The 17029-nt window shown below is 38.0% G+C and overlaps 1 protein-coding gene across 1 annotated transcript in view; it reads right to left on the bottom strand.

Annotated features, from left to right (window-relative positions):
• Window positions 1-303: 303 nt before the first annotated feature.
• The window catches only part of doc2b (double C2 domain beta), a 116583-nt gene continuing 99857 nt past the window's right edge, over window positions 304-17029 (bottom strand). Inside the window, exons 6-9 of the mRNA XM_014472613.2 lie at window positions 9671-9828; window positions 3981-4062; window positions 2335-2431; window positions 304-1460 (exon numbers count right to left, since the gene is read on the bottom strand). Of these exons, the coding sequence (XP_014328099.2) occupies window positions 1327-1460; window positions 2335-2431; window positions 3981-4062; window positions 9671-9828 (471 nt within the window). The 3' untranslated portion in view covers window positions 304-1326. The remainder of the gene's footprint in view (window positions 1461-2334; window positions 2432-3980; window positions 4063-9670; window positions 9829-17029) is intronic.

Genomic DNA, 17029 nt, shown 5'->3' with positions numbered 1-17029 from the left:
AAGCCATTTGGAGGCAGGTTTGTAGGTAAATCAATCTAGACCACCATATATAGAGTGATTCAAAATGGAGTGATGAATACTTTTCTCACCTGGACAATTGGATTATTTCACAATTTATCAGCTCTGTAGATGAATAATTGGATTGAAGATTCATTGCAAAATCCTAGCAGGTTGTCAATTGGTGCATTTCAGTTAACCATATAATTGCACAAATTGTAATTCCGAAAATACATTTGCTAAATAATTGTAAAAAAAAAAAAAAAAAAAAAAGCATGTTATTTGGTAAAAAAGTTTTTGTGCAAGGATGAGGTGGTTTTTTAAGCTGTATCAAAATTAGTGAATTTGCAAAAAACTGCAATGGAAACAATTTTTTGGCATCATGAGTCGTGATCAAAAACTGGATGTTAGTCAGAAAATATGATGAGGAAGATGACAGGAAGTGGTTTCGAGGATGGTGGGGTTTTTTTAATGACGTATCTTGTGAACAAACTTATTCATGCGTGATTTTAATAGCATTTCTCTTTTAATGGAAAAATCCCTATCGCAAAATAGTTTTTTTCAACATTAGCAGAATATCTGTGAAGTTTTGTGCGTACGTGTAATGGAAACGCAGCTGCAGATTATGAATTTTTGTCATGTCAAGGAGAGGACGTTAATTTTCTGCCAGAGATTTTCGTCAACCAAAGTGTTTATTAAGTATTTAAATCTCATTTCCACATGTCGACCCTAAATATTCTGTCAGATTGGATCGTTAATGTTCAAATGACACCACTGCTCAGTCTGTTGTGTAAAACCTTAAATCAATAATATTAAACAGCAACATCTTCCCATACAGGTTCGTCTTTACAACACTAAACGTGAGAAAGAAGCAAATGTTAGTTTGATACGATGCACATTAGGAAATATTTGCTACTCTTAGTTTTTCAGTCACGTTCCTGCCTACATTTCTGCTTTATTTCACATGTTTTGCTTCTCTCCTGCTTTTTGTTTTGGGGAAATTTATTCAGCTGCTGTAAAATGCCTCATCAAACAGAGAGCATTTGCTTCTTTTTTCTTCACTGATCATGCAAAAAAGCTGAAGAGCTTACGAGTCAACAGCACAAGCCCCGCCATCATTCTCCGTGTTGACTCAGTATCTCGGGGAAACGAGAATACATCAGCAGCCGTGCAAGTTGTGTTTCTAAATGCACAAGATGTGGAAAGCATAATTTGAGCCCTGTTGACAGGAAAATGTTTTCCCAAAGAGAGGAGTTGGATGTCTGACGTGAGAAAAACGGAGAAGAGCTGAGGAAATGCAGGCGGAGGGGTCGGACCGGGTGCAGGCCTTCAGTCATTCATTGAGCCGGGTAACTCATTGGTCAGCGTGTGCCAGCGTTCGATTTTTTTGTCCTTGTTTTTGAGGCAGTCGAACCAATGCTTGAGCCTCTCTCCATTTGCGTTGATGCCCAGAGACACGCCACCTAGAAGATGACGCACAGACAGGATGGATGAAGAAGAAACTTTCAAACTATCTCTGTGGACTTTTTCTTTGTGCCTTTCCACTGAGTTCAGTCGTAGCACACGCTGCAAAAATACAACTCAGTATTCCTAATGCACATATCTTCTACACTTGAAATAAGACAAAACTAATTTACAAGTAACTATTCAATAGGTGTGGGCATTTTTGCTAACTTTGAAAATATTTAGCGCACTTAGCTTCCTATTAATTAGGTTTCTCGGATAAAATTGTAAAGGACTAGTGAGGTTTGTGTTGAATAAAATTTGACATCCATGTTGAAGTTTTGGTTATCGACTTAAGAATAGATCAAGTAGTTCCTGTTAAACGTTTATATTCATGATCTTATTTTGAAGTGTGCGAAGTCTGCCTACACAGCAGTTCTGTTTCCTCTCTTCATGTTCTCTCTGTCTCTTTTTTTCTTAATAACTTTATTTCAAACCTATATTATTAAAGAACAAATACATTATGCTAAAATTAAATTGGAGATAAAGCGTTGTAATGTTTCAAGGTCAAATATAATTTGAATTGAAGCTAGCATTTTAGCATTATCTTATGCCTATGTTTGTGTAGCATTTAGCGTTAGCAGAGCTAGTGTTTATGATTAGTGCTTTAGGCTTAATGCAGCTAACTTCTTAGTTAGTGGATCCCACCACTGGAAGTCTACAAAAGTTTATATTTAAAGGTGATAAAGTTTGTTTATTTGTGGAGATGTTGAAATGAAACTGAACAGATGAACTCTTGGCTGGACAGCAGCTATGATGTGCTGCTGGATACCAACACACCTATTAAACCTGGTCTTCTACAGCAGAAATTGGAGCTGATGGATTCAGACTCACCGATGAAATCGTTTGATTTTCCTATGTCATAGTCCCACACTGTGACCTCCAAAGTCTTCTTAGTGAGGTCTGCATATTTTATGTCATAACAGAACTCCTGCAGGGAACAAAGCAAGAAAAACAACTGAAGTTAGCTTAGACTTACCTAATATGTACAGACATTTTTTTAAAATAAAGTTTTTACTTATCTCCAGTCCTGTATCTCACCTCACTGTATTCAGGGAATAACACTGAACTACAAATAGTTTGTTCTTGAAAAAGCTCTAAAATATCACAAAAACAGTTTCATCCAATTCATTTAGGTAAATCTTTGCAAATCTGTCTTCAAATGACCAGTAGAAGGTCTCCTGTGATTATTTTGGTATGGTCAATTGGCCCAAACATTACATAACAACAAGATAACATCCTGGAGTTCACATTAAGGTTTCTGCTCAACCTTAATCATTGCTCTGATGCAGGGGAGGATGCTGGACTCTGACGGAAAGGCCGAGAGATGATGCAGGAATACGGGCACCAAAAATGTCAGAGGAAATGTCAAGCTGCTGGGTTGCGGGAAGGTTCGACCATTTCTATATGGCCGGATACATCCAAACTGAAACACCCTGACATCCAGAGGAAATACAAAAACATGAAAACATCTTCAAAAATGACCTATTGTGCTGCCTTGTACATGTTAGGATAGGTCTATGGCCTACAAAACAACATGTTCTTTACATTTTTTGCATAAAATCATTCTTAGATATTGAGATTTCAGTCTTAGGGCCTCTGTCACTTTAAATCCAAATAATGTGCTGCTGGCCACAACCCCCAACTCAACATTTACACTCACATGTGAAAATGGCTGCAAACAGACATGCAATTACACAACCATACATCTTTGAAAAGCATTACTAGAGCCTCCTGCACAACTAACAAGAATGCAGCAAGTGATTTCTGGATGGTAAGTGAACAACAAAACATTTATCTTTTCCAGCAGCCATTCTACAGCGCATACTGCGATAAAACCAGCTGACCAAACGTGGTGGAGCTCCACTTGGGTTGCTAGGTAACGGACAGAACTCCGTTGGAGTTGCTGGGAAATGAGCTAGGCAATGACCAGTGCCTACTGATCTGTGACATTAGATTCCAGAGGTTTTCAAAATGGCAAATTTTTCAGACACCAAAAACATGAATTTATGGCTGGGTGTTTTTAGGCTGTTTTCAGAAATAGTTGAGACCCAAATGGAAGTATAAAAATATGCAAAATATAAATTTTGCTGAATATGTTCCCTTTCATATCCTGCTGAACCAGAACTTCTGAGGCTCAAAGTATTTCTGAATTATTCCTAAGTGTTATGGATTTTAAGTGTGCATATGCTCAATAAGAATTGTACATTTGCTATAATCTGCTTCAGTGGCTCTAATAAAAATATTTAGGAAGACAAGGTTTCAGATTTTTAAAATTGTTTTGTTTTTCTTACCAGAAAGACGATGAAGAAAAGAAATAGGAAAACATGAACAACAACATCATCAAACTGTGCCTCTTTTTTGATTTGGTTTCTGAGCAACAAAATCCCCAGACGAGCCTTTATTTTAAATTGAAAACATAAAAACAGAGATAAATGAAACCCAACTGCAGGTGTTTTAGGGGAAGTTGTGGTTTTTACCTCGTTGAACTCAGGATTGAGGGTCTTCTTCTTCACGGCGGTCTTGTGCTTCGACTTTTTGTTCTCGTCAGGCTTCAGGTACCTGCAGAGGAGAGGGAAGTTTAATCTGCTTCTGTTTCTCCAGCCTGGCTTTACAAAGTTACTGCTATATTCTTCTGCCCTCCAGGGGGTGCTGCGGTAACACCTTGCATTTAATGAGCCAGCCACATTACAGTACATTATTCACACTAAACCACCTAATTGCCTGACTTTAAGAGCCTCTGGCTGGTGTTAGAGACCATTTATCTCAGTCAGGACGGACATTTTATTTTACACACGGCTGTTTTAGCTGTAAATGTTTATTATTATGTGTTTCTGATGGGTTTACTGAGAAGAGCGTGCATCATCTCACAGCAATAAATTATTTCAAACCTGCTCAATAGACCTGGATGCAACAATAATACTGTAAAGGATATAAAATAAGTAATAAACATATATCTCTCATATAATATGATGTACAGTTATTTTTAAATTCAAAGTCAAACTTGTTTATTTTTTCTTTACTGCAGTTGGATGTTTTATTCATGTAAGTCCTCTACATTCAACCCCACTGGCTTTTAAAAGCTAGAATTTGGTTTACAAGCTTCAATTTATTGTATGATTATACAAACAGGCTCAAATATATGTATATATCTACACTGATATTATAAATGGTTTAATGTCCCGTAGCTTCTCCTAAATGACTTTTTCCAGATAAATTCTAAAGCGCTAAATTAGTTGGATGTTTTGTGTGAACTTTCAGTTGAATAAAGTTCAACATCTGTGTTAAAGTTTTGTTTACAGACTGTTAAGAATCCTTCCATTAGTTACACGTAATTTTATTTTTATGCTTTTATTTTGAAGTGGGTGAAGACTGTTTAGGCAACAGCAAATCCCTTTCTCTCCTCCCGCCCCCAATAACTTCATTTCAAACAAAAAAATAACAGAACCAAAGTAAAACCCAAAGACAGTAGAGAACAATTTAATATTAATACAATATCGAAGGGCATTAAAGGACATGTAATTTATGTCAAAATTAAATTAGTGCTCAGGGTTGTAGTCTTTCCAGGGAACATATATAATCTAATATGGAGTTAGTGTTACCAATAGCTTCCGATAAACACTGTGTTGGTGTAGTGTTTTAGCATTAGCGGATAATGCGTTGGGATTAGCTCAACTAACTTTTTAGCTATCAGTGTCCACCACTGCACGTTTGATTACACATGTGCTGAAAGCTGATATTCCACAGTCTAATATGTCTAATAAATGTGTTTGATGTGTTTCTGATTGATAGGTTGAGGCAGAAAGTACCATGCCACACTTATAGGGGGCAGTGCTGAGCCCAATAGACACAAAGGGCAGTAGGTGCTTTTCTTCTGCGCATTAAAAAGACTGAAAACGATAAAAGAATAAATAACTAAATACAGTTGAAATAGAATCATTCCATGTCATGTTCAGTGAAGCAGCCAGACTTTTAAAACAAGGATGATTTTTAATGGAATGACAGAGATATTCATGGAAAATATGAAAATATTTGGACATTTTGGTATTTTAAAGACCAAAATGAAAATAATTCAGATAAATAACATGGTTACAAAATACCATTTCTACAAATTAATTTCTTTCAATACTGCAAAACTTATAAAACCTTAACAAAACTACAGGTGTGTGTCTGAGTTTGGTGAAAAACTGTTGATTAAACTAGAATGGCTAGAGTTAGTCCACTTTGACGTATACCTATATCGGCTTCGATAGTCCAACTGGCCTGAAGGATTTTCTCTAGCAGGTGCTTTTGTTCTGTAAATAGGGCCATTACCTTATCAGTACCCTGGTAATGGCCTCAACGCATCTCACAGTTGCACAATAGACTTAGACTTCGACTTAGACTGACTTTGTTGTCATTTTCAATGCACAGGGTGTATAAAGAACGAAATTTCGTTGCATACAGCTCAGGACAATGTTTGAGGTTCCAATGTATTAGCTGTTTTCAACAGGCGCTTTTGTTCCGTAAATAAGGCCATTACTGGCGCACCCAAGCACAATGAAATCATTATAACCTAGCTATAACATAGCTTTATTTCAAAGAGAAACATTACTAATTTCTTTTAGAAAAACCTTTGCACATTTCTTGAAACAGATTGTATGTTTTGCAAACTCTATGTACATTTGGCAAAATGACCTGGATAATGCAGCACAACATCATGGATCAGCTGCAAAAGGTCACATCTCTCCAAAAACACTTCATGTATGCTTCAAAACTAAACTGAAGAGCACTACCTACAGGAGACCTGATCTCCTGCAGGTATCATAGATACCCACCCCCAACATGGACTATTCACATTCCCACCTTCTGGCCCGACGGTCAACGACCACATTTACAATTGAAGAAGGGATGCTAATTTGAGCCATCAGAGTCGTCAGGGTGGACTCCGGCCTTTTGGCCCTGCTGAGCCGATATGGGAAGGACTCGAAAACTGTATCATCCTAGTGTTAAACAATTTTGGTTAAAAAATATTTCTTCTTCATTCTGTGAAGTTACTCACAGAGGGTAGAGGATCCAGAAACTTTACTCAATTAAGAGTGGCAATACTTCATAATAAAGTTACTCAAGTAAAACTAAAATGTACAGTGCAGCCAATAAACTCCTAAAAGTATTTTTTCCCCCAAAAAAAGTTACTCAGGTAAATGTAACTAGTTACTACCTGACTCTGCTCACCAATCATGAACCTCACACGCTGAAATTGTGAAAAGTATTCTGAGGAATCTCAGCACAAATAAACATTATAACTAATTACAGAACCATCTGCAGAAACAGAGACTGACTTTCTAATCCTTCTTCCTTTTTTGTCTCGACGCAGCTGCAGCAGTTGTGTGTAACGACCAAGAAGCGATACCGTTCCGCCTCACATTCCTGGTAATTATCGAGGTGTTGCTGACCTCCTGAAAACATGCAGCAGGGTGTTTGTTCCTCATTCTCCGTTTGCATTGACGGCAGTCGGTGAGTCAAAGCTGAAAACAGATTCTTTGTGACCACCGTTGCCCCGGGTGCGTCTGTGAACGCATCTGTCCGGTGGACGCTGTTCAGTAACCGTTCGTTTTAATAAAGAATATCTGGTAATATTGTCTCAGGTTTACAGAGTTTCAGTAGCAGTAAAATCTCTGCTCACTGGACCCAGACTCCCAGTTATTTCCCCAGATACCAGAGAGTCTTTAAGGGAGGCTAAGTGGGTTATTGCTCACCCACTTCGCCCAGAGGGAAGTGGGAGCTGAGGCCGCTATTGATGAGGACACTGCAGTGAGTTTAATTGTTGTCATGTAATGGGACCAGCGACCTCTCCAGGCGAAACAATCTTCAAGTAGAAGTTATGATGCTAAAAAATGTCACTATCCTGTGTGTACCTTAATCACGGCCGGATTTACAAGAATCTGGGCCTCTGGGCTGGAGCCAGTTTTGGTGCCCTATTCTACTAATGTAAACTGTAAACTTATATCCATATATCATAGGCCTATATATGCATTTCATTAGATATGGGCCTGAGTTTTATATTAAGTACAAAACATGCATTGATAAAATAACAAAAGTTTTTGAGGAGGAACAGAATTCATTTAGTGAACACTTGATCGTCTGCAAAAAAAAAATATTTCTAACGTGAACATGTGAAAAGCTCAGCCCTTTCTGCTTACATTGGCTTTACATCAGTATACTGCCGGGCTGATCTACTGATTCATTTTTGGATGAACTGATCAGTAATTGGATAACAAAAAGTGCTTAATACAATATTATTTTGTTTTTTTTGTTTGTTACAAATTTGACTTGTGAGGCGAAACTGCCACTTATTGAGGAACTCTGGGTAAAACATATTTACAGACAAAGAAGATTTTTCACCTTAAATGCAAAATGTATATATTTTTCATACAGTTTTGACTTAATTACTGCTCTGAGTGTGTTGTTCTTTCAGCACATTTGAGTCTGTAGATCCGATTACTAAATTAATTGACCTTTATTTCAAATTGATTCTTCATGATTAACTAGATTACTCGTTTTAGCCCTAAAAGCATGAGGGAATAACATCACAACATGTTGTAAAGCTAAAAGAACTGCCTGACAGAGTAGCGCTCAGTGTAGTATGCAGAACAGTGACATGCTTACATCTGCACATGTATAAGTATCTTCAAGGTCAGTTTTTGTGCTTTTCTTAATGTAAAAATACAATAAAACACTTTGTAGATTGAGGTTGTAACATGACTGAACGTTGAGAATCTTGAGAGGTGCAAAATCTTTTGTATCCCTCGTTTTTCTGCACTGCGTCCTTCAAGCTTTATGAAGATTCCCTCCACCTCAGACTGTTGGAAAAGGTTTTGCCAGCCTTTCTCTTCTGAAACAAGTCCTGCTTTTGTTCTCAGGGTGTGCACAGAAGAGTCAGAAATTAATTGCACTTCCATTGCTCAGCCAGATGAAAGACTCGGGGAAAAATGTTCAGGTGCGATAAATAGGACTCTCCTTCAAATTGCAGCCCCTCGCCTGGCCTCTTCGCACGCTTGTCTTTCATGCTGCTGATAATCACAGGTTGTCGACATCTTTTTTGCTACAACATCAGCTCTGCCAGATAATCCATTTTGACACTTCTGCATTGTCTTGCACGAGCTAAAAATATCTTTTCAGTGTTTGGATAGGAAAGGAAGTCAATCCTCATGTGCCAAAGTAATTTTAGGCAAATAACTCTGTTTGGATATTTATATTTTTGGCTGTTGATGAAAAAAGAAACCTCTAAAAAGCCAAGAAATCTTCCGGACAAAGATGTTCTCAAGTCATTTTCAGAAGTCAAATTTTGTGTTTAACAAATTCAAATTTCACCAAATGTATGCCATAAAGCAGTGGTGTCCAAACTTACAAATTTAAACTGCTGGCGGGCCACAAAATTTACTAAGTTAAAAATGTAAAAGTTTGGGCGTGCCGTGGTGGCGTAGTGGTTAGCGCGACCCATATTTGGAGGCATTGAGTTCTCGACGCGGCCGTTGCGGGTTCGACTCCCGGACCCAACGATAATTGCCGCATGTCTTCCTTCCCCGTTTCCTGTCAGCCTACTGTCATATAAAGGACACTAGAGCCCACAAAAGACCCCCTGGAGGGGTAAAAAAATAATGGAAAAGTTAATTTATCGTGATTTTTCCCCGTTTTTTTAGGATTTAGGTTTACCTTCTCAACAATAAACAATTTTTATGTGATCTGTATATCATTAAAAATCTAAAACATTAAAAGGGCTTTGGACTGTTGCCTTATTAAAAGCAAAACAGACATTTTCCAATTTTTTTGCTTTTGTATTACTGATAGAGCATGATGGAAACATTTATCAATATTAACATAAATTAAAGGGCAGGCAATGTTAGCAAGTGAAAATGTATTGGAACAGGAAACAAACAACTTGGCTACTCATAAGGATGTGAAACGGGAAGATATTCTGTGCTGCTTATTCATCTAGAAGTAATAAAGTAAATCTAATTATATCCATAGTGCGTATGAATATGCCCCAAAAACATCAGAACAGATGCATTTAAAAGGCTCGTTTTAAGATCTAATTTAGAGAAGTTGCAGATGATTTTTAAATATTGTGAAATTTGCTTCACGAAACGGTTTTCTGTCTGAGGGGATGTGCAGGTGTCTGAACACTGACGTTTTGACGTAGGGGTCAGAGAAGCCGTTGGCGTCCATAGCAGCAAGGTGAGCGCAGCGTATGATGCCCACGACCAGGCAAGACTTCTGGGTGTTGTACTTGAGGGAAATCATGATCCGTCCCCGTTCCTCCAGAGACTTGTCTTCTGTCTTGTTGACCTAAAAAGAAAGAAAAGCAAATCGATTTTGTCATTAAGAAGAGATGTTTCAGGGACGTCTGTCTAACAGATCAGGTGTAAATGATCATCATCCTGCCTGAACCGTTGACTTAAAGGCCATGTTCACCCTGCAGGTTTTGATGCTCAATACCGATTTGCTTTTTTTGAAATCCGATTTTTCTTAGATGGCTGTTCACCCAAATTAAATGCAACCGCAGTTAGACGTCTGTGTCCTACAAGCTAGACGTCACTCTGTTTACGGGAGTCCAAGACAAAGACTGCCTCCAACGTGTCGGCACTGCTCGCTTCAGCAAATGCTTATGTCCAGATTCACTACATTTGGCTCCTTCTGGTGGAGAATTATGATGCGTGTCTCACGCTACTGACGTAAAAGTGGAACGAAATGCAACACGACTGTTTGGACTGTTTACGCTTAAGTAAAACTTAGTTGTTGTTTAAATGCAATTAAACATTGAAGATGGTTGAGAAGAAAATGGTTCATACTGAGGGTAGAAAATGTTCATAGAAAGGTATAAAATGACAGTGAGTGACTATAAGATTATGAAGAAAACAGACTGTTAAAACAGACAAAGATATTTATTAAAAAACTGAAAAATATCTGTTCAAAGAAATATCCACAGAAGTGTGGCTGGAGCCTCAGTACAACAGGTGTTAAAAAGGTCAGAATATTTTATATATCCTGGGGAAAATGTCTAATTACTAACTGCTAACTAATTGCTGTCTTGACATTTGTGGGTCTTGAATATCACCCAATCAGTGATAAACTGATTGATGCTGTTTCAAGTGCTGAAGATGAGTCAAATCAAAATAAATTTCCCCTATTTTAAAATAAAAAAGCATGTTGCAGAAAATTAACCTGTTTAATATGTGCATAATTTTTCATGTACCCCCATCCTTTAATCAGTGTAGAAGTTAACAGATTGACACGAACGTGGCTTTTTTCTTTTAATGAATGTTTTTTAGCTAAGGATCAGTTTTGTCCCTGAAGAGGACTGTAATATCAAACTGGCTGCTTCTCTGATACACGTCTGTATTAGTCACGCCGCATACCCACAATCCCACTGACAACGCTGACATGCGTCTCAGTCCACAGATGGCATGCAACTTGGGAAGTTCACATGAGGCACGGAAGAGAACGAGATTTAAAATTAGTTGCACAGTTTTATTTTTTCAGCACAATGACGGCCGTGATGCGACTGACACCGGTCCGGCTGGATGTCCACACAACCAACTGGTCTGTGTTTGTTTTTTTAAAAACACAGTAAGGAAAAAAGTGGAATTATTATTCTTTTAACATAATACATTAATTGATTTTCACATTCAAATCAATTCGATTTAAGTTGATTTTGCTCCCTTTATTAGATCAAGTCAAGTTTGAGGCTCAATTGTTAAATCAAGTGGAAAATAATGTGTGTTTGACATTTTTAAAACAAAAACAATGCTATATAGATTCAATTGAGCCTTTTACAGTCCTTGACAAGGTGCTCTAAACACTCTGTGGAGAAAAATACATACTTCAGAGTATAAAAATTACAGTCATGCAGCCCCTAAAGAGGGATCCGATCTATTTTTCTCTCTCTCTGCAATGACCACTGACTTAGAAATGTAATTTGCGAGCACCACTATGGCAGCTGCTGATTGTGTGAATATGCACTGGGTTTTCCTTTACCTCAGCTCTTTTAAGAAGACCAACATATTACACAGAATAAGGAAGTTTATATCAGCGGGGAAAATGCGCAGCAGCTTAACTACTTCAGGCTTATCAAGAGCTGCTTGGAAGTGAATGGGGCTGGCCTGAAATGTGGCCATTCAGGGTTTGATTTCTTTCACCGAGCATTTCAAATTGTTATGCATTAAAATGATCCTTTCTACTTCATATGAGCAATATTATTTATGCTAAAATGTATTTACTGTGACACTGGAAAAATGGTGTTTTATCTCAGCTTTTTCAAACAAATTTAAATTGATGTGGAAACTTATCAGCTTTTTTCTGCAACCAGACTATTTTATATTCTTTAAAATTGGTCTTGATCCAAACTTCTTCATGACTTCTGCAGGGTTTTTTGTTTTTACTTCTTTTACTTGGAATTTTTCATAGATTTTTTGACTAATTTTCAGTCCATTATTTGTACCTGCTGTATGTAGATGTATGGCACAAAAAAGAAGTGTGAAGTCTTAAAAATCAACAGCAGATAAAAAAAATTAATAAAAATAGAAGGAAACATTTCCAGCAGCCACACTGGAAGCCTGTTCCAAATTTATTTGGAGAATTTGAGTTTTAAGACAATATTAGCCTGATGGAGCATACGATTTAAAAATTTTTTTTTGAGTAATAGAATTTTAAGATTGGAATTATACGGAGCCCCTAAGGGGACATGGAGAGAAAAAAAAGGAAAGAGATCCCGACTTATTATCTCGAGATCCCGACATCAGTACATAACGACCTAATCACAGTGATGGAGGACACCCACCCATGTGGGTGTCCTCCATCACTGTGGGGGTAGATATATAGATTTTTATTTCGAGCTTGGGCTTGAGTATAAACACATTAAATCAGCGCTTGACAGCAGACATGGATTTAGTATTAGTGAGAGACATCTGAAGAGAGTTTTCAGAGCGCGGGGACTCATTCGGCGCAAGTCCTTTTCCGACTTGGCAGTTTTGGTAGAATTCATTAATAACCAGCTACAGTCCTCTGGACAGCTTCACGGTTACCGATGGATGTACGCTAAATTGCATGTGCATGATATCCTCCTCTGGGACATCTCTGGACCGCAGAAAATGATATAAGTCGTCCTCCATAATCAATGTAGACACACTCCCCCACGTTTACCGCATAAAAACATGCCTTTCCCCCCCAAAAAAGTAACTCGCGATTTTTCAGAAATGTCGCGGGATCTCGAGATAATAAGTCGGGATAATAAGTCGGGATCTCGAGATAATAAGTCGGGATTTCTTTCCTTTTTTTTCTCTCCATGTCCCCTTAGGGGCTCCGTAGAATTATAATTCTGAGAATAAAGTCAGAATTTAAAGAGAAAAAAAGTAAAAATAAAAAGTCAAATTTCTGAGAGGAAACAGTCAAAAATTTGATTAAAACCAAAATTCTGAGGAAAATGAAATCTCAGTTACAATAATCATGTTACGTAGATTTTACTTATAAAATCTCATAAACCAAGAAACACAAAAAAAGAACAAGAAATGGCGAGCTTGGTGAGAAGCACACAGACGTTCCTGTCCACAGCCGTTTGTAGGAGACGTTGCTCAGCAGCGCGTCCTGTGGCGCTCGCAGCAGGGTACTAATCAGAGACCTCCAGGGAACCGACTCTCTCCACATGAATCACAGATGACTTTTACAAGACGTCTCCCTGGACCTGTGGGCTCGCCATCTATCTCATCTGGCATGCCAACACGTTTCAGCCGCAGCCTCGGTTTACTGTCGGAGGTGCTTAGCCTCACTTTTCTCCTCAGGAGTTTCCACATTAAAGATTTCCCTCTGGTGCTTCGAACTGCTTAGTTTTCTATAACAGGAGAAACTGAGATGAGAATAAACTATGAATGTACAAGCGGAGAAATAAAACCGCATCGCTCTGCAACGTGTTGGATGGCCGGTACTTTCCTGGAACTTGACGGGTATTCCTGAAAATCACAAGTTACCTTTGACTAGGAACTTCAAGGGTTACTTTGAAGTTACCCGTTCTTAAACTTAAAGGGGGCCTATTATACAAATTTCACATTTTTCTTTTTCCATTTGGGTCTCTGCTGCTTCTAAAAACAATTCAAAAGTAAAAAAAAAAAACACCCCAAAATTTTTTGGCAATAACTTGATGTATTTTAGTTACTGGAAAATCAGCTGTTTGAAAAACCTCCCCACTCTTACGTCACATTCTATGGGCGCTGCAGCGTCACCTAGCAACTCAACATAACACTGGCATTACCTAGCAACAACAAAAAAAATAAATTTTTCGACTTTTGAAACATGGATATTTTAATATATTTTCTAGGAGATTTTTTAAATTAATCTCAAAACTTGAGTTATTTTTTTTCTAGGAGTCGTTTTACTTTTGAAACTGAAAAATTTCAACATTTTTGTAGAAAATTTGAAACTAATCTGAATATTTCAGAGTTTCTTCGCCCAAATATTAAACTTTTCAAACTCCCTTGTTTCTTCTAGAAAATCTTAGAATTTCTTGGCAGATATTTACTCTTTTTTTTAATCTACAAAGGCCATAATACTGTGGACTGTGTTTTTTTGAGTTGGGAAGTTTTTGCATCGTCAGATCTGGCAACCCTACTGAACACGCCATTTTTTTTATTTGTAAGACTGAGGCACATGCGCAATGGAGAGTGAGATGGAGCCAGAGAAACATGAAACCAGTATTCTGAAATATATCCACTCTGGATAAACTTTAAAAAAATCATAATTTTTGTTCTTCCAAGACGCTGAATCCCTGTGAATGCACAGCAACAGAAAACCTTTGCGGATCCACCTTAAATTGTCCCCGTGTGGGTGGGACTTAAAAGGACATGTCCAACCCCATAATGACTCTTCTCTTCCAGTTTCCACTAATCCACTCCAGCATAACCGCACCGCCATGCTGCTCTGTTTGCTTTACATTTCCCAGCCACTTGTTCTGTGGCCTGGAGGCAAACTCAATTAAGATCGGATGGAGGATGTTTATTAATTGAATTAAGTGCAGAGTATAACCGGACACCTTTAATGCAACCCTTAACATCAGTCTGAGTGAAAGCAGTTAAATTGCTTTTTAATACAGTGAAAAATACATAAACTCTAATTCACTCTCTCACTAATCTGTGTTCACTGTGTTTGCTCTCTTTATGGGATGCTCAGTTGTGAGAGAGGCCTTTAACACAGAAAGCCATTTCCAGCTCCAAACGGTCAGTTAAAATGCATTAAAAAAATTTTTTTTGACAGTCCGACAAGACTTTTGTTTTTCATATTCAATTCCCACTCCTTAACCACCTACAATTACATGTAAAATCCGTACAAACAGCAAATCTGACTTTACGTCAGACTTTGACTGACCAGGATCGATGCTTTCAAGGGTAAAGAACACAGAGAAGAAGGTGGCATTGCACAAAAATGTCCTTCGGCATAATTAGGTTATGTTGTCAGGACGATAAATGTCAGAGCTTTTAGAGAGTCATTACCGGTCAGAAAGTTACATTAAGGACAAAAAGCAACAAAGTGCATTAAATGCGTTATTATTAAACTGCTTCTAGAAACAAAACCAAAGTTATTATATTTACACCTAAAGAAGAACCATCTGGAGTCAGCAAACTGCTTCAGTTTATTACAGCTAGAAACTAGAGATCAGGCCCCAAATCTGGGTGTAATGATGAACTTTGACCTGAACTTTCAGAGCCACATAAAGATAGTTACAAAGCCGGCCTTCTATCTCCTGAAGAACATTTCCAGGATTAAAGGACTTACATCCCAACAAGATCTAGAAAAACTCATCAATGCACTTATCTTTAGTTACATTGATTACTGTAATAGTCTCTTTACAGTTGAAAAGAAGAAAAATCAGATAGTTTCAGCTGATCCAGTATGCTAAAAACGACTAAAAGCCCACCTGTTTAGAGTTGCCTTTGATTCTTGACCAGCATATTCAATGTGTATTGATGATTTTAATGGTTGCACTTGACAAAATGGAATGTTTGTTACTAGTTTTCACAACTGTTGGCCATATGATGTGTTTAGGACATTATGTGGAAATATTGCAGCAATATTCCCACATAAAGTTTGGGTGGAGATAGGTCTTCCAAATGAACAATTTTTACACAGTGGCTTAAGAACAACAAAGTAAATGTTTTGCAGTGGCTACCACAAATCCCTGATCTCAATCCTAGAAAAAGTCATGGACAAAACCAAAAAGGTGTGTGTGAGCGAAGTAGCCCACAAACCTGGCCCAATTCCACTGCTTCTGTTAAGACGAATAGGCCAAAACCCCAGGAGACTAATGTGAGAAGCTTGTGGAAAGAAACCCTAAACGTTTGACTCAAGAATTAATTAATTAATTTGTAATTAAATTTGTCATTTTGTTGTGCAGTGCTTCTTTCTGACTCGTTCCTGAGCTGAATGCTCCAGTCAAAGTGCTCCACTGTTGGGCCGAATCCATCAATGAGACAGACACTCAGAGCTGCTGTATGAGACGACGGCGCTGTGACAGCCCCACTGCCCTGAGCTTTTACTATTTCTGTTACCAGGAAAAGTTGCAGCTTGGTTTTACTTGTGAGTGTTACAGCAGCAAACTGGATCAAGAGAACTTCAGAAGAAGCAGAAACAACTGGATTTAAAATGAAATAATAGACTTACTGGGTATGAGTTTAGGAGCAAAATCGCTGTTTTCCTTCTAAACAACAAGAATTAACAGCAGAAGGTCAATCACTTAATTAGTTGATGGTTAAATGCATTTTTCATCAGGTTAACAATACTTTAAATGTGTTTGTGACCCAAATCAACTTTTTTTGCCCAAATGTGACCTATATATGACTTTTTCATGGCAGTCTGAGCAACCCTATCACAACTTTTTCAACCCCCCAAAATTTGATTTGTCACTTTCATATGTGGAACTAAATTGTACCCGATTGTTTTCAAAGCGTCTGGAGTTTGAGCAAGCAAGTCACATTTTATTTGACTTTTACATCACTGATGGAGAAACGTGCATCATAATTCTGCTCCAGAAGAAGCCAGGCGCGGATAATCCTGACGTAAACAATGGCTGAAAATCATAACTATGAAATTTCTGAAACGTTTGTGTCAGTGAAGTGCATCACATCCAAACAAATGTCTCTACAGAAGTTACATTTATTGCAGTGTTTACTTTTGGTTAGCTTCCATCCTCTTGCTATGATCTTGTGATGATACTGTCAGCGCCCATTGCCGAATTAACTTTAAAATCGATCCATAGATGGTGACGTCCATTATTACTTCTGTAAACAGAGCGCTGCTGTGTGACATCAACGTTCTTCTTCTGCGCATGCCAATTGCTTTGGGGGTCCTAAACCGCTCACACAGAAGTCTGACTGCGGTCAGGTTTAATTCAGTATGAACAAAAAGCAATAAAAATAAACTGAGCGTCAAGACCTGCTGTCTGAATGTAGCCTATTGTCTCCACAACCTCTATCAACGTAAGTTTGCTATTTCAACCATTAAAATG

This window comes from Xiphophorus maculatus, chromosome 11 (assembly GCF_002775205.1).
Source record: "Xiphophorus maculatus strain JP 163 A chromosome 11, X_maculatus-5.0-male, whole genome shotgun sequence".
Lineage (NCBI taxonomy): Eukaryota > Metazoa > Chordata > Actinopteri > Cyprinodontiformes > Poeciliidae > Xiphophorus > Xiphophorus maculatus.
The sequence above is the reverse complement of the archived record's forward strand: the minus strand, read 5'-3'. Positions and strand labels throughout refer to the sequence as shown.